The sequence below is a fragment of the Pocillopora verrucosa genome, chromosome 14 (assembly GCF_036669915.1).
Source record: "Pocillopora verrucosa isolate sample1 chromosome 14, ASM3666991v2, whole genome shotgun sequence".
NCBI lineage: Eukaryota > Metazoa > Cnidaria > Anthozoa > Scleractinia > Pocilloporidae > Pocillopora > Pocillopora verrucosa.
In genome coordinates, this window is record NC_089325.1 from 3,910,287 (window position 1) to 3,931,836 (window position 21,550).

The 21,550-nt window shown below is 37.4% G+C and overlaps 2 protein-coding genes across 2 annotated transcripts; both read left to right on the plus strand.

The window, feature by feature from the left end:
• The first annotated feature begins 622 nt into the window (after positions 1-622).
• On the plus strand, positions 623-4,835 carry LOC131795112 (uncharacterized). The gene is made up of 5 exons (XM_066161506.1): positions 623-663; positions 1,918-2,195; positions 2,837-2,954; positions 3,458-3,714; positions 4,461-4,835. The coding sequence occupies exons 1-5, from the start codon at positions 630-632 to the stop codon at positions 4,833-4,835; spliced, it is 1,062 nt and encodes a 353-aa protein (XP_066017603.1). The 5' UTR covers positions 623-629.
• Positions 4,836-11,229: 6,394 nt separating this feature from the next.
• Positions 11,230-16,804, plus strand: LOC131795111 (uncharacterized). The gene is made up of 5 exons (XM_066161293.1): positions 11,230-11,343; positions 13,356-13,606; positions 13,878-13,998; positions 14,120-14,370; positions 14,731-16,804. The coding sequence occupies exons 1-5, from the start codon at positions 11,247-11,249 to the stop codon at positions 15,094-15,096; spliced, it is 1,086 nt and encodes a 361-aa protein (XP_066017390.1). The 5' UTR covers positions 11,230-11,246; the 3' UTR covers positions 15,097-16,804.
• The last annotated feature ends 4,746 nt before the right edge of the window (positions 16,805-21,550 follow it).

Here is a 21,550-nt window from a genome sequence, read left to right on the forward strand (position 1 = left end):
AATTAGAGCTTTTAATAAACGGCGAGGTTGTAATAAGTCACGAATTTAGAGAATCACTCGGTATTTAAAGTCTGACGGCAGAAATACTCTAAAATTTGTCATATTAATCTTCGATCGGTATGGTAAAAATAAGAAGGGTTTGTTTCGTCCCAATTGGGGAATATCAATTTTTTGGCGCAACTCCACAAGTTTCTTTAAAAGTCTTTGTATTATGTGTATTTAAATCATTTTATTTCCGACAGCTTAAATTTAACAAACGGCGAGGCTGTAATTAGTCACGAATTTAGAGATTCACTCAGATGTTCAAAGACTGAAGGAACTAAAATTAGTTTTCCCAAGAAAGCTGTCAGCAATAAAATGATGCACGTACGCATAACACAAAAACTAAGAGATTAAAAGATTAATTTGAAAAATAAACTGATTTTTGAGTATTTGTGCTGTCAGTCTTCGAACATCCGAGTGATTCTCTAAATTCGTGACTTATTACAACCTCGCCGTTTGTTAAAAGCTCTAATTTTGGTTATTAATTGTTTATCATACCCCCGAATGATTCTAGTTGTGGCTTATGAAAAATTCTTCTTATAAACTTCGCTTTTGTCAGAAGCCAGTTTATTTTTCTGATTGTAACGATGACCGTAATATTTATCTTAATAATTTGTGAAGGTATGGTTTCTGAAATTTGCTATTTTTGTCCTTTTGACCGAGCCTATGTTTGATCCGAGCATGACTTTGTAGTTTCAATGTTTGGTGCGTAAGCATCGATAAGGACTATCTTGAAGTAGACAACACACACTTTGATTACTCAGCACAACTCTTCAGTTCTAGAGGAACACCATAAATACATTTGTCTTTACAGATGAAACTTGTTTTTCGGAAATTGAGACCAATATTTGACACGCACCATGCACACGAAAGTCAAATTTCACCAGTCGCGCCGTCTTGGTTTTTTCACGGCTTCTTTTTTTCTTCCTTTACTCTCCCATTCTTTTTTTCTCGGCAAAACTGTCTCTTACCGAGAGCTCCTCTTTTTTCGCTTTTCCCCCTTTTTTCAGAAGAGGTTTCACACGATGTCGAGTGTTTTTATTGTTGCAATGTCACAGAAAACGGACGATCAATGTGAACTGCACGTTCAGGAGTCTAACGATGGAGATCAAAATAATGAAAAACGAGTTCAGTTTGTTATGAGCGATGAAACAGAATTGCTTTTTTCTATAACTAAACGCATTGAAAATGCTCGACACAGCTCAAAAATCCTTTACGGAAAGTCTGACTCAATCATCATCGCTATGGTAACAAGTGAAGACTAAGATCTTAGTTAACACCCATGTATAACAGCTTGTAGCTTTAAATCATTATTCACAAAACGGTCACTGCTAAATTGAACTACACTCACAAAGTACACCTGCCTCAAAATGTTTTAAGGAGGGTTTTAATGAGGTTGAATTTAGTCTTTAAGTGTAAGAATCGAAAAATTTTAACCTTTAGTTGTATAGAAAGTTAACTATAAATTTGTTTTTCAATCGCAATAGAAAAGAATTAAACAGCTGTAAAATGGCCAAAATTTCAATCGTTATTTAGATGTCCTCTATTAAACATACTTTGTCGTAAAGGATGTAGCTCTGGAAATGATAATAGGGGATTTTTTTGGTTTTAATAATATTCATCCCCTCCAGTATAATTCCGAATATTACAACTTGCCGAATTCTCTCTGATATTTCCATTCAACATAAATTTGGCTTTTGTTTTGAACAGCCCTGTTAAATTTTTTCCATTAAGTATCTTTAATCATAATTTTGAATAATAACAGTAGGACTGAGCTAAACAGTTTTAATTCAGTCGCCGGTTTTGCGGAAGGTTCTGTCGCACTTTCCACAGCTTTGATGAAACTAACATGAATGTAATTCCTTCTGTTAAAAGGTGTTCGGCAAGATTTTGATGAGCCAGGTGTATCATATGCGAACTTCAAGCACGAACAGTTTTCCTACTTAAACATCACAAGAATCGATTCAAAACTTGTCCAAAAGGACACCGAGTGTGGATTGGCTTGTTTACAAGTCACTTCATGTTCTTCTTTTAACCTGGCTACATTTCCTGATATCAACGGAAAACTGTTGTGTGAACTTCTACCTTCTGACAAGCACAGGATGCCCAATGAATTGATTCACAATCCGATGTTTGATCATTTCAGCAAAACGGTGAGTGTAGTTTGAATCGAAAAACACTCTAGTAACATCACAATTATCGTAAATGAAGATAAACCTTTTCAAGAGTTTTAGCAAATTCAGAGATTAGAGCAAGAAAATTATTTTGAAAAGACATTATTTCGCGTGATCGGCAGTCACATTATCGATTTTATACGTTATGATTTTCTGGCTAAGCTTCATAAAAGATGGGTATGTGAAACAGTTCTGATCATTGTAGATTAAGGAGTATACGACGTGAACATGGCCGATATATTTGTGAAGTTTGCAGACTATAATAAATCCAACTTGTATTTGGGGACCAAACAACGGCTGCGATCAAGGAGACTATCTACAACTGCTTGTGCCTGGTCTCCTTGATCACAGCTGTTGTTTGGTCCTCGTCAAGCAACGCGTTCAATAGTTGGAGGGGGCGAGAGCGCGTTGCATGTGGAGACCCAACTCTTACACGTATGTAAGAATGATTCCTTGGTTAACTTGGCACGTATGTTAAGTTCACTACGTCGCCTCTGAATGTTCTTATTCTTGTGGTAATGAGCCTAAAAGGTCTTGAAATAAGTAATGTTCTGATTATTGTCAAAACGCATTTTTATCTGGGATGATAAAGTTAACTTTCTCCTGTTTTGTGGAAACAGAGTCCCTGCATCAACGATCCTTGCATAAACAAAGGAAAATGTGTTGCCAAATTCAAAGATGGCGATTATTACTGCAGTTGGTGTCCTCGATTTTACAACGGAAAAGACTGCAAAACAGGTATCGTAATAAGAAATTCACGCTTTTTCTGTCCCTTTCTTTCTTATTCGTTACAATTCCCTTCATTTCCATCTCTTTCGTTCACAGTTGAACACAGTTCAACCCCGTGTTATTACCCTCTAATGGCCTACAAAGGGTTCCAATTTCAGAACAAGCTGATATAGATGTGGGAAACAGTGATAAGAGGCCCGAAAAAAGTTTAGACTCTCTGGTTATAGCCTTCATAGGCCTTTTTCCTATATGCCTTAGTAGATGTTGCTGATTCTTCTTCATCAAAGTGCCACAATACATGCATCTTGTATTTCAATATTTCACTCTGACGAAGGGGCATTGAATGTTCACTCGCCGTTGCTAAGCTTGCGGTTAAAAGCGCATTAACGTACGGTGACCCATTTTCTCACCTCATCGGTGTAAAATATACGTTCTGGCATGAAAATCAGAAAGTGAAATTTCTCTTTCCTTACATAAAGATTAATAATTACTTCGATTCAATTAATAATCAGGCCCCTTTGTTGGAAAGAATTGCTTGGACATCAAGGAGCGAGGTCTCTCACAAGGAGATGGCATGTACTGGTTAGACCCGGATGGAGGAAGCCATTCCAATGCATTCCTGGCCTACTGCGACATGACGTCATACAATGGAGGATGGGCCATGTGTTACACTACCGATGAATATATCAAACCTAAGACTGAGGTCACATACAACGCCTCTTTTCCTTATGGAACTGTCGGCTACAGAAGTAACTGTAACAATCTCCAAGTAAGTTCCCAATCACCCGTGGTTACTTTTCCGAATCCTTTGAATTATTGCAGTGTTATAACTGCACGAAGTGAAGTCCAAACAGAGTTCGAATCGAGTACACTTATGGAGGTGACGGCTACAGAACCGATTGCAACAACATCCTAGTAACTTTGTTAGCTGATATTAATCATCATACCATCGATATTCCGTTGTGCGAGATTTTAATGTAAAACACATTACTCCATTATCGTCCTTAGTCAAATGTAATTGAATATAGCAGTTTCGTGAAAGGTTGTCGGAAAAAGTGTAAAAATGCACGTTATAACCCCGAAAGATCTTGTTAGTAGTTGACCTCAGGATTTCAGGAAATCTGAAAAAACGTCACTCTAAGAACGAGGCACAGTGGGTTTGATTGATTGACTGATTTATCACGCTTATTGAAATAAAAGGAGTACCGGATACTCAGATTATCCTTTAACATTATTGTGTGCTCTTTTGCCTCTTTTTCCAGCAAAATTTCTCGAAACAGCTGTATGTGAACAACTTAATGAGAATACCTCGCTTCTAGGACTCCACAAAAAAGCTGTATATAATAACTAACTGTTTTTTCGTTGATGTCAATGTTTTTCAAGTTTATTGTTAAGTTCCTCTATCTCTTTTAAATTACGTTTTAGACAGACTGACTCCTCCATTCTGTATTGATTCTCTTCACTCTGCTTTCCACCAGAATTATTAAGTTTATTATTTCATTATGATTATTTCAGTTCACAGAAATCATCTTTGAGGATCACCAAACTGGAAAGAAGATTTACTTCAAGTCCCGAAACAATCAAGCTATTAAGGCCTCCCTCAATTACGGAAAATCTGCAAACTCCTATGGATTGTGGGACGGGGTGGGGGCTGATCCGGCTTATTCCTACCAGCTTCTGATTTGTGATGATCCGTTCTACAGGGGCTTCCTGATTTCTGCCCACACAGGGGGTTGTTTCAAGACATGCACCGATTGGTGCGCCGATGATAGTGCGTCATTCTTCCGCACTGCGTTCACTAATTCAAAGGGCGAGAAGGGTGGTGTGGCATTTGGTGAAAAAGGTCATGCTGTCCAGGATAAAAGGCGCATCAGTATCGGCTTACGATAAGTTTTCTCCTTTCCAGGTCCCGTGGCAAACACCGAGGCAGACCTAAATATAGCATGCATTTATTTCAAATATTTTCTGGGCGTGCAATTCGTAAATAGTTGCACGTTGGTACTAGAAAGTTCCTCTTATTTCTTCTCTCTCTCCCTTCAATCCGCACGGCACTCCTGACCCATTGTAAACGCAATGAACAATTGAGTCAGACCAAGTTATTCATCGTCACAGGTCCTATTAATTGTATTTAGAGACTAGTCGCTGCTCTGCTTTTCTTTTTGATGTTACTTACTTTTGAAGAATAGAAGAACGGCCGTCGTCAAATTTTATAACGTTAACCCTCAACTCCAAAAATGTAGCGGCGATTAGCATGTAATATCTCGATGAAAAGTCTGAACAATTAAACGAGTGTTAAGTTGCAGTCAGAATAACTGTGGACTTCATGTGTTTGTATAGATGTGTCGATACGCCACCACCTCTAAATATGTAAGTAATGGTTATCGATCTGACTGAAGTGCAATTTGGTCCAAAATTATAAGCTCGATTTGAAATCACAAGAATGATTTCAGACATAATAATATACATGAAAAGATTACTCAGCTATGATTGGTTGAGATAAATGCAGTTCTTAGGTAATTCAGTGCAGAAGAGGGTTAATTCAATGAAAAGAAAGTAACAAATCAGACATTCTGATTGGTCAATAATCAAAGAAACTCACAGACGGCCAATCAAATGCGAGCCTTGGATGTCGCAACAAAATTTGAAAACTTGCGAGCGAAACAATGGCCGGCGTTTTAGGTAGGTTTTCTTTCGCCACCGCGGCCGAAAAACGGCTCAAAGAACAAAAATACTGTAAAAAGCACTGTTTTTTGGTTGTCGGTTTGGAAAAAGTGGTGTTTAGAGAAGGGAATCGCTAAGGAAATCGAAAATTACGAACCGACCCAGCTTAACACTTTGCTCGAGCGATCCAACGCCGAAATTAAAAACAAACATGATTAAACCTCGGAACGACGATTCCATTTCATAGAAAGTGATTAAGACACGGACTGAACAATTCCTTGAACTGTTTAGCCGGACTTTGAATTTTTTTGCGCCTTAAAGATGTGAAGATATCATTGCATATTATTTATTTGATCGTACGCGGTTGTTTTGACCGAACGCACGGTTTGAACAAATTATTTTTGCACTTGATGCGCGCGCTTTGCTTATTATGCATTTAGAATTTCTAAAGCTGACTGTTTGAATGTTTGCTCGCCGTCATAACGCTCTAAAAACTCGAGATTGTTAGCGAAGGTTATACGATGAGAGCGTGGTAACATTTAGATACCTACAGCTTTACTGCAGTTCTTTCCTTTAAATCCTGGTGGGCATGTGCACTTATAATCGTCATCGACGCGCTTGGCCACACTAGTCGAACCGTTCTGACAAGGATTGCTGGAGCGAGGGTTCTGTTAAGAGGAAACTAAGTGTCAGTTTCATGAATTAGCATAGAGCGATATATCAGAAGCATGAAACAAGATCATGGACTCATTATTTATTGAACAAGTCTATCATTTGTCTGTGACTGGTGGAAACTAAAGTTAGGCAAAATTGATAAAAGAACTGAATTACACCGAACGCAAAATTAGGGAAGGTGGGCGGGTGAAATTAGCACGGAACTATATAGTTATTTATTTGGTCAAGTTTGAATTCAAATAAGATATAATACGCGGAAAACATCTCTTTCCATCTTTGATCTCAGTATTCCCAAATCTTTGTCAAATACAACTAGCACAAATACATTTGATCTTACTGGAACACTGAAGTGATTATGAATCGGACTGTAGATCAATTTATCCAAAGTTGTTATATTTGTGGTATGAGAGCTTTGCGTTGACACTAGGAAGTACAGCCAGGTTATACGAAAAACATGAATTCGTTCTTAAAGAGGCTAATCTACAGTCGATACCATCAGGGACATGTATGGACGTGATTCTTGTGGTGTTAAAATTGGAAAAGAGCGCAGGGATGAGGTTGATGAAAGCCGTGGTAGCCTTTTGGTTTCTGAATGGATGATCGAGTGGGTGAGCGAGCGAGCGAGTGAGAGATAAAGTGAATAAATGAGTGAGTTGTTTTCTTTGATTTCAATTTCAATATGGTTGTAATGATTCAAGAAAGTCGTGCGTTTCGGGAAGATGGTAAGCTTGAGTTTCTAACTTCAAGCTCATAGAACCAAGCTTCAAGGTTACTGATGCTGTATTTGACCTGGATAATAGCTCCAAAAACTTGTTAAATTTGGTCAAAACAAATTGAAAAAATTACGATTGAAAAGTAGGTATCTTGAGTTATAGTCCATCCAAACGAGAGAAAGATTGTCTTTGAAGCAATTTTGTATGACATTTATGATGCAAATGATGTCTACAGCGAAAGCTTATATCAATTAGCTATCTGAAACAATAGAAAGCTGACATGCCGCTTACCACGCAAGCTTATTGAATAAATGGCATGAAGCAAAGTGCGCTCGTAAATTTCTCATTTGCGCGTTCGTCATGATGTTGCACGTTTCATGATTACAGCAAATTTGGTGCCTGTAAAAATCATTTCCAGTCGTACCCCTGTTCAAAGCCTTGGGTAATTTCGATTTTTCAATTTCATTCTTAACAAAGCACATACCGTTCACATCTAGTACTGGCCCACTTGCCTTCCACTGCACACCAGAGCAGTTCCTAAAAGATCCCCGGCCGTAAAACTATACAGCTTCTTGCTTGTCTTGTCAGTAAATTTGGGCCTCCTCTGACCGCAGTGCTCGTAGGCGGTAATTTGCACAGAGTACTTTAGTTATATAGAGACCCTTTGTAAATAGCCCCAGTTTTAAATGTACGATATTTATATTGTAAATAGTTATTCAATTCAGCCTTTGGCTGTGACTTAGTAATTCCTATTAAACTATCTATCTTATTCACTGTTAACGGTACACTGTCAGTCTTATTCGATATGTTTAAATTTAAATTTTTAGTTTGTCAGATGAACCCCAGATAATCCAGGTTAGAATTACTGACAAACCAATAAAGCGACCGCAGATCTCCTTTGAACGTCAAAGAACTACAGTTGAGCGAAAAGTTCTCGTCCTTTAATAGAACGATACCGAGCTTTAATCATTCTCAGCTACAGGCATTTTCTTTTGGATGATTAAGCGCTTTTGTTTCCTATATTTGTCTCATCCTACACGGAAGAACGAATAAGGACAAGCCTTGCCTGTAACAGAATGATTTTGAATTTCTGCCACAAAGCTTTAACCGAGTGCAACAATAAATATCTTTGGAGTTAAGTACTTTTATTAAAGTATAAAGCAATGGTAGTGGAGAGCATTTTCGTGTCAATGATATTACATTGTTCATTCTCGCATCGCTCATCGTAGCAGAAGCGATAAGCTATTCAAAAATATCTTAAGTTAGATAGCGACTGAATTTTATTTTGCTTTGTTTTTGATTTTTGTTTTTTTGGGGAGGGATAGCATCTTTGAGCCTAGTGTTGAGGAAAGGTCGAATTGTTGTTTTAATTAAACTGCTAGTAATAACACTTCACTTGAAAATTGTAAATGAAAGAACATCAGTTGCCTTTGATGATATCATTTGTTTACTCACTCCCTGAAACACAAGGCTATCCAACCAAACCAATATAATGTTACACCTTCAAGACCTTTTAAAGAAGCTGTTGAATCTTTTGCAAACTAAAATAAGATGTGTATTTCATTCAAATACAAAATTTAGCCAAAATGCATTGTTTTTTTTTATGTTCCATGCATCTATGACATAAATGTTTAGAGAGAAAGCGTGAGCTAATATTTGCTCTTCTGAGAAAGTTGGTTTGACGTCTTCTCTCGAAAGCTAGAATGCAATTCATCAAAGCGTTTTGTTTTCACGATTTGTGCGTTCGACGTGAATTTTAAGGCTTGTATAGCAAAAATTTTGTAACCCGAAATTTTAAGTCCCTTAAAGTTGTTCCCCATTAGACGCGTCTTGTAATTTAGTTGTTGCTAATTTTAAATTTAAACATTAATATTGCAGAACTTTCTATGAATTCATTTATTTTTAAATCATAGTTCCACTGAGGAACTTCTAAGGACATTATTTAACCACCCAGGCGATGAATAAGGACCGGTTCCTAATGAAGGTGCTTTTCTACAAAAAAATGAACGCAACTGACAAATCTAGAAAAGCAGCAACATGATGGCGACAATGTCGATGGCGATAAGGAGAAGGTGGAGTAGGTCAGCAATGCTCACTTTATATGCATGGAAACGTTGACGTTAATTGATATCACTGATATAAAACTGATGCCAACTGAAACTAGAAGCAAAACCGAGAGGCACAGATAATAAATGTTCTTTAAACTCCTTTTTTAAGTAGTTCATGCATTAAATTTGCAAAGAAGTAACTTGGAATATTTCTCATTGGCTATTTCAATTCCAATTCCCACTCTAATATCTAAGAGTAATAACTAAGGTGTCCAATCCTCTGTTACTTTTCTTTTTGTTGTTATTATTTTTAAGGTATCCGTTTTCGTATCCAGCAAACGAAGCACTAGCGTTAGTTCTATTGTTTAGTTTTCATATGTCTATGAAAACACTGTATCATATGAAAACGCAAACCTTATGATGGGTACTGATTTGCACATCGATTAATATGAAGGGACAGCATGTGGCGCTTTGTTGTCGCCATTCTGTCGTCGCTACACTAGAAACGAAGCGCTTTCAAGACGATGCGCATCACAGAAAGGATGTTTTTTACTGAGAAAAAAATTGTTAATGATGATAATGACGACGACGACGTGGATGATGATGTAGATTACGAGGAGATCACTGCCCCATTAATTCACAACTTGTCCATAGTTTTCCTCTCAAAGCTTCGAACAATCGAGATGTACATTAAAAACAAGCGGACTTTTAAGAATTACTTGGGCCAATATTTACTTAGAGACTCCCCATACCAAAGAAACCGTATAATGCTAGATTTTTGACGGATTTTTCGTTTGCAAGGACCGTTTACGTAATTTTTAAGAAGAATAAAATTATTCTTCCTATAATGCAGTATAGCAGGGGTAAATTCGCGTCTGTGCAGAAGTCGCCTCGTTGCCCTATAAACACCCTCGCAATGACTGGTTACCTAATTATTACATATGTGTTATTGACCAAACCTAACGTCAAGATAACTGGGTTTTGACCGAGTTTTTTTTGGCGTTTTTATTGACCAAGACGACGTTGAGTTCCATAAATAACGGAAGAGAACGAGTCTAATGTCAAGCCATGCTTGGTCAAAAAGGATTTATCATACAACAAAGAGATTTGACAAAGACACCTGTGTTTATAGCACAGTAAACCCACGAGAGTTGTTTATGCTTCGTTTTTATTTACTGTCTTCTACCTCTGAACTCAATTATAGACTCAGCTTCTCTTAGTTCTTCTTACACACTTCACTTTTGTCAGAGGCCACAACAAGAATCCTTTGAGGGTATGATAAATAATTCATAACCAAAATTAGAGCTTTTAACAAACGGTGAGGCTGTAAAAAGTTACGAACTTAGAGAATCACTTGGATGCTCAAAGACTGACGACACAGATACTCTAAAATTTGTCATATTAATCGGTATGGTAAAAATAAGAAGGGTTTGTTTGTTTCCAGTTTCCTTGTTTCCCAAGAATGAGCTGTTTATTTCGAGATCCAGGAAAGAAAGCTGTGTTTGTAGCACAATAAACCCACGAGAGGTTTTTATGTTGAGTTTTTATCGTTTCTTTCTACATCTGAACTCAGTTATAGACTCAGCTCCTTTTAATTCTGCTTATAAACTAAGCTATTGTCAGACGCCACAACTCGAATCCCTTGGGGGTATGATAAACAACTTCTGAACTTCTGGACACAGTTATAGGCTCAGCTTCTTTTTATTATTCTTTTAAACTTCGCTTTTTTCAGACGCTACAACTAGAATCCCTTGGGGGTATGATAAACCCAACTCATTACCAAAATTAGAGCTTTTAACAAACGGCGAGGCTGTAATAAGTCTCGAATTTAGAGAATCACTCGGATGTTCAAAAGCTGACGGCAGAAATACTAAAAAATTTTGGCGGCTTACTCAGTTTATTTTTCATATTAATCTTCGATCGGTATCATAAGGGTAACAATAAGAATAGTTTGTTTGTTCTGAATATAGGAATATCAATTATCTGGCGCAGCTGCACAAATTTCTAAAATAGTCTTTGTATTATGCGTACGTGCATCATTTTATTTCCAACAGCCTTCATGGGAAAACAAATTTTAGTACTTGAATTCTAAGGAAACAGTTTAATAATTCATTTAGATAGGGCCATAGGTGCTTGTTTTTGAAACTTTCGTTTCAGTATTGCGAAAATAACGTATATTAAGTTTGTCTGTCAACAGTTCAGTTATGAAATTCCGTGCCACCACATCGCTCAATCTGCGACTACAAGGGATGGATCTGATTGTAACGATGACCGTAATATATATCTTGATAATTTGTGAAGGTATGGTTTCTAAAATTTGCTATTTTTATCGTTTTGAACGAACTTATGTTTGATTCGAGTATGACTCTGCTATGTTATCGGACTTTGTAGTTTCAATGTTTGGTCCGTAAGCATCGATAAGGACTGTCTTGAAGTAGTTAAACACATTTTGATTATTCAGCACGACTCTTCAGTTCTAGATGAAAACGATAACACATTTGTTTTTTTAGATGAAAGTTTTTTGGAAATTGAGACCAATATTTGATACGCACCATGCACAAGAAAGTCAAATTTCATGAGTCGCACTTTTTTTTCTGCTTCTTTTTTCTTCCTTTATTTTCCTATTCTTCTTTTCTCGGCAAAACTGACTTTTACCGAGAACTCCTCTTTTTTGGCCTTTTCTCCCTTTTTTCAGATGTGGTTTCACGCGATTTCGAGTGTTTTTATTGTTGCAACGTCACAGAAAACAGACGATCAAACTGAACGTTTGGGAGTCAAACGATGGAGATCAAAATAATGAAAAACGGGTTCCGTTTGTTATGAGCATTCAAACAGAATTGCTTTTTTTTCTATAACTAAATGCGCCGGAAAGGACCGAAATCGCCCAAAAATCCTTCACAGAAAGTCTGACCCGATCATCATCGCTATGATAACGAGCGAAGACTAAGATCTTAGTTAACACCCATGTATAACAGCTTGAAGCATTAAATCATTCACAAAAGTCAGCCACAAAACGGTCACTGCTAAATCGAACTACACTCACAAAGTAGACTTGCCTCAAAATGTTTTAGGAGGGTTTTAATGTGGTTAAATTTAGCCATTAAGTGTCAGAATTGACAAATTTTAACCTTAAGTCGTATAAAAAGTTAACCGTCGATTTGTTTTTCAATTAAAACAGAAAGAAACTAAACGTTAGCTGTAAAATGGCCAAAATTTTCATCGTCAGTTAGATGTCTTAATGTTATTGTGTCGGGTTTACCGTGTCATCGCGATTTCCCGAAAACAATGGGTAAAAGACAAGGCATAAACGAACAAGAAATATTGGGCAATCAAAGCTCAACTGCTGACAAGAAGCTTAAAACGAACGAGTTTCTTACATTTACCACGAGACCGTGAAGTAGATTCAGTATGTTTGAATTGTTGTTTATTAAAAATTCACGGCCAGGAAATTGCGAGGCTTTGCGTTGAAACTTCTCAGAATTTTACGATTTAAATCAAAATCTTCTATTGAACAATACTTTTAGGACATTAAAACTTAAAAATAATATTTACCGTTCCAAAGAATTATCCCCTCGCCGCAAAGCCTCAATTAAATTCAGAAGATGAATTTGTTCTTTTCCAGACATAATTGGCATCGCGTTTGGGAACGAAGTATCTTTAACTCCGAAGCAAATTTTTTTGCTTGAAAGATCCACATTCTTATTGTTTTTGGAAAAAAATTATAGTAGATTAGCATATTTACTTTTCATTTGAGCTCCAAAACGTCTATATAAGTCGGGATGGAACAGTAAAACAATGTCCAAAGGATTGAAAACTGAACGGGAACTTGCAGCTGAATGAAATTGCACAGCACACGTCATGTTATGGATGTACGTGTTTACATAAGCATTTTTGACATGGAATTTCCCATTTTCTTCTCTCCAACTGGTGCACTCATGGTGACCTCTTTCATTTTTTTTTTTTTGGGTCCGAGGCGCAAGAAAATATCTGCGAAGTTTCGGCATGCTAGCATTAGCTTGAGGCTCACATTTTTAGCCCAGTGAAACCATCAATTTATTTGCGGCATAGATTTATATCTGAATCTATACCTTTCAGTTCAGTTCATGATAGAATTGAGCAATGAATGGTTTGTAAATTAGTCATGCAAACCCGTCAAAGTTTCTCAAAATCGTTAAACAGCATCGCACTAAATAACTTTGACCTAGATTATGGCATTTCTTCAACACAGAAATATATTTTTTGCACGATATATGAAGGGGAAGCTTTATTTGAACTTGAAATGTAAAATCGAATCTTGATTCGATTCCTTACAGGTGTTTTTCACAGCAACTTCGCGCCTAAAGAGTTTGCTTACCTCAACATCACAAGAATCGGCTCACAACTTGTCCGAAAGGATATCGAGTGTGGATTTGCCTGTTTGGAAATCACTTCATGTTTCTCTTATAACCTGGCTGCATTTCCCGATGCCAATGGAAAACTGTTATGTGAACTGCTTCCATCGGACAAGTATAACAACTCAGACAAATTCATCTACAGCCCGATTTTCAACCATTTCAGTATCCCGGTAGGTGCAAATTCATTTGTTTCAGTTTTAGCGACTGACAGGGAAAAAAAATGATTGTCAGAGGAATAGTGTGAACTAAATTTATAGCATTATTAGTGGCCAACAAAAGTCGAGAATACACATTCGGAAGTACCTTCATCATCCCATGTTCTCTAATTTAGTATCACCATAGTGTCCACCAATCACAGACCGTCGATTGATAGAGCTGTTTAATAAATAATGAGTCGTTGATATTGCTTCATGCAAATGACAGCTTATTCATTTTCAACAGAACCCTTGCTCCAGTGATCCTTGCATGAACGGTTCAACTTGTGTGGCCAAGTACATCGATGATGATTATCAGTGCGCATGCTCTCCAGGATTTAAAGGAACACAATGTCAAATAAAAATAGGTGTGTCGACGTAGCATGTTCAATTTATTACCATCCAACTATATCTTTCTCAGTGCTACATTTATTTCGATATCTATTGCGACTTGAGTGAATTGTATGCTGATTTTTTTCCTTTCCCAAGCTCTGGGGAAAGACTGCAAAGACATTAAGATGCGAGGTGATTCTGGTGGAGATGGTATGCATCAATTGGACCCGGATGGAGGAAGCCTTTCAAATGCATTCTGGGCCTACTGTGATATGACGTCATACAATGGAGGTTGGACCATGTGTTACACTACCGACGAATATGTCAAACCCAGGACCGAGGTCACTTACAATGCCTCTTTTCCTTATGGAACTGTCGGCTACAGGACCAACTGCAACAACATCTCTGTAAGCTGATTGAATAACCTCTTATCTGTGAATATGGATCGCTTAGTATATGTGCGTATGGATCTCGAAATACTACTTCATTTTTTTCATTTTTTGTGCATGACACACACATAGGTGTTTCGATGTACATAATTGTTTGTTAGTATTTTTTTTATCAAATTCAAGAAAATTTTTTAAACAATTCTCTCCTTATAATGCATTTCATATACACAGATTTATTCGTTCACTGCACTAAAAATGGTTGCTGCTCTGTACCTTCTCAACTAAAGAAAATACTATAGCACATAAAATCTGGACTAAGGCAGTAAAAAAGGTCGGAATTTCACACCATATAATACGAGGCATTGTCTCTTTTTCTAGTTTACAGAGATTATGTTCTTGAATCATCAAACTTTGGCTAAAGTGTACTTCAAGCGAAGAACTAACCAGTCCATAAAGGCCAATTTGAATTATGGGAACAATGCTTCTACTTATGGATTGTGGGACGGTGTGGGAGTGAACAAAACCTACGACTATCAGCTACTGATTTGTGATATCTCATTCTACAATGGCTTCTTCGTTTCTGGTTACACAAATTGTTACAAGGATTGTGATTACTGGTGTGGCGATTATGTCTCCCCATACTTCCGCACTGCATCTACCAGTTCGCATTTCTCTGGTGTGGCCTTTAACACCAATGGCGCCCGAGCACTCGATAAAAGGCTCATCAGTGTCGGTCTGCGCTGAGACATTTACGGATTGAGCTGCATAATTCCCTTCTTATGTGTGTCATATTTAAACATGAGCATAACAGATTAATCGTATCTAGGCTTGTCCCGATTGTGCATCAAAACTTGACAACTTTTCTCATGCCTGTTGCGGTTCTTATCTGATATTGTAAGATGGCAAGACGTCAAATGAAACATGTATGTTGTTCCTTTAGGCATAAGAGTATCCTTAAATTTCACCCATATTTGCGAGCAATTTACTACAGCTAAGTTTTAAGCTTTTTTTCTTGACGAATGTTTGCAATTATTGTGAAGAATGAAAATAAAGATTTGGACTAACGTTTGAATAAAATAACAAGAAATTTAGGTAGTCACTTTTTGTATAAATTTACTATTTGTCAGCAACAGCAATTTGGTATTTCAACGAGTAACTTTCCAGAATTTTACGCGTACAATCAAGATAGGCCTAGTCGTATCTCCAAATAGCCCTGCCCCATCAAGTAATAATAATGATAATAATGATAACAATAATAATAAGATACATATTTTTTAAGAGGAGATCTCCATCACTCTAAGTGGTTTTCAGGGGCGTATGCCGAGTACATCTGAGGTAGGTGTGCTTTTGATGTCCTTGGCTCTACAATCTAATTATTATGACGTGCTGAACCAATCCTTCAGTACATCTGAGGTAGGTGTATTTCTGATGTCCTTGCCACTATAATCTAATTTCTATAACGTGGTGAACCAATCCTTCAGAGTAACGCTGGATTCTACGTATTTTGTCAATATATGAATATGTTGGTCTGCGAAATGTTCAGAGAGTGAGGCATGTAGCATAATATTTATCCACTATATGAATTAAAGGATGTTCAGAAATGGCTTCGCCACGTTGGTTGGGCTCGTAAGGTCAGCCAAACTTTAGGTGATCCCACGTTTAGGATGCATAAATTTGCGAATAAAAGGTCATGATGTCCATTATAAAAGGCGCATCAGAGTTGGCTTACAATAAAAGACAGCTTTAACTTTAAAAACTTGTAACTGTATGGTAATTGTATCTTTTAGCTTAATGTAACTCAGGATGTATATATTACTAACACACGCCAAGATTTGCCCATCTTACACCTATGCGCAGATTGTATAAATGTGGTGGAATCTGTGAGACAATACAGTCAAGAAAGATGTAGTAGCCAGTAGTTGAAGCAATTTACATGCTGATTTCGTAGAATCTGTGTCATAATACAGTAAAGGAAGATGTAGTAGTAGTGGTTGAAGCAATTTGCATGCTGATTTCGTAGAATCTGTGTCACAATACAGTAAAGGAAGAAGTATAGTAGTAGTCGAAGTAATTTTCATGTTGATTTAGAAGAATCTGTGTCACTATTAAATAAAGGAAGTATTCGTAGTAGTAGTTGTAAAGGCAATCTACGTGTAACATCCCTCTGTCATTAATCAACCAAGGTAACAAGAAAAGACGGAGGGCTTTATCTTAATATGACACCAGACTCTCTTGAGAGAATATTTCACAAGTATAATGTAAAGAGTGATTTCGGTATTGTTGTAATTTTATAAATGCAACATTTTGTAGGTAGTTGTCAGTATATAATCCATTGGAAAAATAGGTAAGCAGGCGGAATGATTACGAACAACAAGATTTGTTCAGAAAGAAAGTAGAAGGATTATGTATTTTTAATTCTACGTTTACGTACATTCATTGGCTTAGCAAAGCAATAAACAGTGAAACCGAATTAAACAGTTGATATTTTGTGGCATAATATTCAGGTCCATTTGTTGGACTTCATTGCCTAGACATTAAGGAACGAGGTTTTTCCCGGGGTAATGGCATGTAGTAATTGCACCCGGATGGAGGAAGCCATTCCAATACATTTCAGGCCTATTGTTACATGACGACACACAATGGAGAGTGGACCATGTGTTACAAACCGATGAATATGTCAGACCTAAGACCTAAGAGTTCGCATACAACGCTCAGTTTCCTTATGGAAGTGACCTACTACAGAACCAATTGCAACAACATCCCAGTAAGTTTGTTAGCAGACGTTAATGATCATACCACAGACATTCCTTTTCCTTTAGACTAGCCGTCTCTTAGCCATGTTAATGATCTTAAGTTGAAAATTTAAATGTAAGAGTTTTAAGCGAATATAAGTTATTTGTATAGGTAATCACATGATTTCGAGTGCAATTTGGAATAAATAAGCAGGAGTAAATTTTTTTAAAGACTAACAAAATTGCACGAGCCCGTAGAGCGAGTGCAATTTGTGGTCTTTGAAAAAATGAACAAGTGCTTGTTTATTCCAAATTGCACGAGAAAAATCATGTGATTACGTGTTAATAATATACATGGAAAAATACGAGATGGCTTATCATAATTAAACATAAGCAAAGCGCGCGCGTCCAGTGCAAAAATAATTATTCAAACCTTGCGTTCGGTCAAAACAACTGCGTACGATCAAAACAATAATAAATTATGCAATGATATCTTCACATCTTTAAGGTGCAAAAAAGTTCAAAGTCCGGCTAAACAGTTCAAGGAATTGTTCAGTTTGTGTCCGAATCACTTTCGATGAAATGGAATCGTCGTTTCCGAGGTTTAACCATGTTTGTTTTTAATTTCGGCGTGTGATCGCTCGAGCAAAGTGTTGAGCTGGGTCGGCTCGTAATTTTCGATTTCCTCGGCAATTCCCTTCTCTAAACACCACTTTTTCCAAACCGACAACCAAAAAGCAGTACTTTTTGCAGTGTTTTCGTTGTTTAAGCTGTTTTTCAGCTGCGGTGGCGAAAGAAAGCCTACTTAAAACACCGGCCATTGTTTCGCTCGCAGATTTTCAAATTTTCAAATTTTGTTGCGACATCCAAGGCTCGCATTTGATTGGCTATCTGTGAGTTTCTTTGATTATTGACCAATCAGAATGTCTGATTTGTTTCTTTCTTTGCACTGAATTAACCCTCTTCTGCACTGAATTAACTCTCTTCTGCACTGAATTACCTGAAAACTGCATTTATCTTAACCAATCAGAACTAAGTAATTTTTCCAAGTATATTATTAGTTTAGTAACATAACATTAATGAATGTTTTTTTGCAGCTCACACAATTTTTTTAGTTTCAAGGTATTCATAGAAAAGTAACAATGGAAACAACAAATCTATTTATATTATTTCTGTATTTTTTTTCCTCACATTATATTTGCCCTTGCAGTGTTAAAAAGCCAATGGTGTGGACTAATCGACACAATGAAGTGTTATTGCAAGAAATGTATTTGTTTGAACCTTGGAAGCACAAACGAGGAAGTAAGCAGCGAGGTCAAGTTTGGGAGAGAGTAAGTGAGTCCTTAAATGAGCATGAATCTCCCAGGTGTACTGTGAATCAGAAATCTGCACGCGATCATTAAATCCTGCAAGAGAAAGAACAAAAGAATAAAATAAGAGAAGAAGAAAAAGCCAGTGGGACTGCCCCGGAACATACACCATTTGATAATTCTATGACAGACATTATTGAACGATTCAAAGAGAGAGATGCTGAAGATCAGCACCTGGATTCAGAAAAAAGGAAAAAAGGCAGAGGAAGAGACGGCAAAGGCAGTTGAAATGCGAAAGGCTTCAATGGAAACATTTTCTCAGAGCAAGAAGAGGAAGGGCGAATGAGAACAAAAGAAATGCAAGCGTTCCACAGGCAATGAAACTGTTGCTTACTTAAGAGAAAAAGCTGAATTAGATGCCAGCCTGAAAAGAGAGGAGCTTCAATTAAGAAAGGCTGAGCTTGATGTAAAAAAAATCCAACAAGAAAATCTCATGACACAGCAAGAGAGTTTCACAAAGGTCTTATTAGACAACATCAAAAGCCAACAAAAACAGCAGGACCAGCTCCTACAGCAAATGCAAGTGCAGAACACCGCTTTGCTAACTTTAATGCAAGGTGCATTCAAGCCAAAGGATGCTTAGAGGCACTTTTGACTGTTAAATTGTTTTAAAACTGAGTGTCCATTATTTCCATCTTTTTATGAGCATTTGTATGGTTTTGCTTGTTGAGACTGCTGTAACTATGCAGAAGGCAGAAATTTTAGGTACTTTATGAAAGTGCGATCCTTATTCCTTAGCCACATTGTAAATTTTGCAGAAAAAAGGATAATTTGTGTGAAGTAGACATTTCACAAAACCGAACATTCTATTATCATTTAATGCAAGCTCTTTAATACAGTGGTATAATTTTATTATTTTCTATCATTTGTAAATGTTCAGAATAAAGGTTGTGTCCCAACAGTGGATGCTGTCCATTTGCCTGTCACTTGCCTTAAATACCGAATAACATAAATAGGAATAAACGCAACTTCTTGGTTTTATTTCAAAGTAACACAACAAATTTGGCTTATAAATACAACAGTCAAACATTTGTCAAGATGAAAAGTTGCCACCTACAGAGGTTCAGTTAAAGTTGATCTGACAGCTTGAGCTATGTTGCATGAATGTTGACCGTTTTACAAAAAATAGTCTTGGAGAGTTGGTGGTTGAACATCAAAATATTCAGAAGTTGTTGAACCATGTAAGCAGCACCTAGCATTGTGAAGTAAAGTGCAAACAATGCACATTTTTCCCACTGCACTGAGTTGAACTTTTAAATTCTTTTTGAAGTCTCAGAATTTAAAGCAATTGATTATGTCCTTGAAAATCCATTCTACAGATACCCTCACACTACTCATAGCACTATTTCAGTCATTCTCATTCTGTGTCAGCCTTGCTCCCTTAAAAGGATCTTGCAGTTGTGGACGATGGGGATAGGCGGGATCACCATAAATACATAATGGGTCTCCATTTATGTTAACAGCATATTGCACCAGTTGGTTATATAAATTAGATTCAGATAACATAGAACTATCATGTCGTTTTCCCTCCCCTGGGCTAAACAAATTAGCTACCAGACCGTTTGGAACCGCGACGGACTGAAATTTTATTGCGTGAACTTTTTTGTGGCCATTGTACAGTACTCTTTGAAAAACCAAAACAATTCTGCAAAGCACTGCCAGCCTGAAAAGTAGCATTAGCAAAGTTCTCCAAATTATCAGTGGAAAGCCAAGGTTGATTGAGCGAGGTTAGTAAATGGTTCCAGTGCCTATATAGATAATCCATTGCAGTTGCAATCCATTGCATAATCCAAAGTTGAGGCACGGGCCTAGCAAACCTTGGAATCATGTCAAGATAGCGGCAAGGGTAAGCAAATCGTTTTAAAAAGATGAAGAGACCATCAGTGCCATCTATTGTCAAGCCATTATAGCATATAAATTCCTCTGGGAGATTCAAGACTTCCTTTAAGTTATACACATCATTCTTGTAAAAGCGAAATTTAACTAGGCATTTATCGTCAGACATCATATCGAGTTCAAAAGCTTCGTAATTCCAGTAAGGAAAGTCAGGGCTTTTTGCAGTGTTGATATCGTACAGCAAAACAAATTCTTCATCATTTATGACACTTGAATCGTAGGCATAAAAAGGGAGATCCTGGTATCTCTTAACTTTGGCATAACTTCTTATAACAAAAGAAAAAAGACTAAGACACTTTCCATGTATTGCGCTTGCTCGCGTGGCTGCGATGTTTGGTGAGCTGATCTCAAACTGGCGCGTGGTGGAATTTTCCCGCCAATAGGATTAGCCGCGTCTTCGTGACCGGAATCAATCGTAAACTGTTAGACACAAGCCACCAGGCCCGACGCGACCACCAAGACAGACCGTGGCGTCTTCTAGAATCGCAGCATCGTAAACTCACTATTCTTTCGCCACCGCGGCTGAAATACAGCTCAAACAACGAAAACACAAGTATAAAAAGCACTGCTTTTTGGTTATCGGTTTGGAAAAAGTGGTGTTTAGAGAAGGGAATCGCCAAGGAAATTGAAAATTACGAACCGACCCAGCTAACACTTTGCTCGAGCGATCCAATGCCGAAATTAAAACAAACATCGTTAAACCTCGGAAACGACGATTCTATTTCATCGAAAGTGATTCGGACATGACTTAGACTGAGCAATTACCTCGAACTGTTTAGTCGGACTTTGAACTTTTTTGCACCTTGAAGATGTGAAGATATCACTGCATACTATTTTTTGGATCGTACGCGGTTGTTTTGACCGAACGCAAGGTTTGAACAAACTATTTTAGCACTTGATGCGCGCGCTTTGCTTATGCTTAATTATGATAAGCCATCTCGTATTTTTTCATGTTTATTATTAACACGTAATCACATGATTTTTCTCGTGCAATTTGGAATAAATAAGCACTTGTTTCATGCCGCCGCCTGGTTAGCTCAATTGGGAGAGCGCCGGACTGCTGTGCGGGAGGTCGAGAGTTCAATACCGGCCGGACCAACACTCAGGGTCTTAAAATTAACTGAGAAGAATATGCTTCCTTTCTCAACATCAAGAAATGGTTAGATATTCTAGTCTTCTCGGATAGGGACGAATAAATGG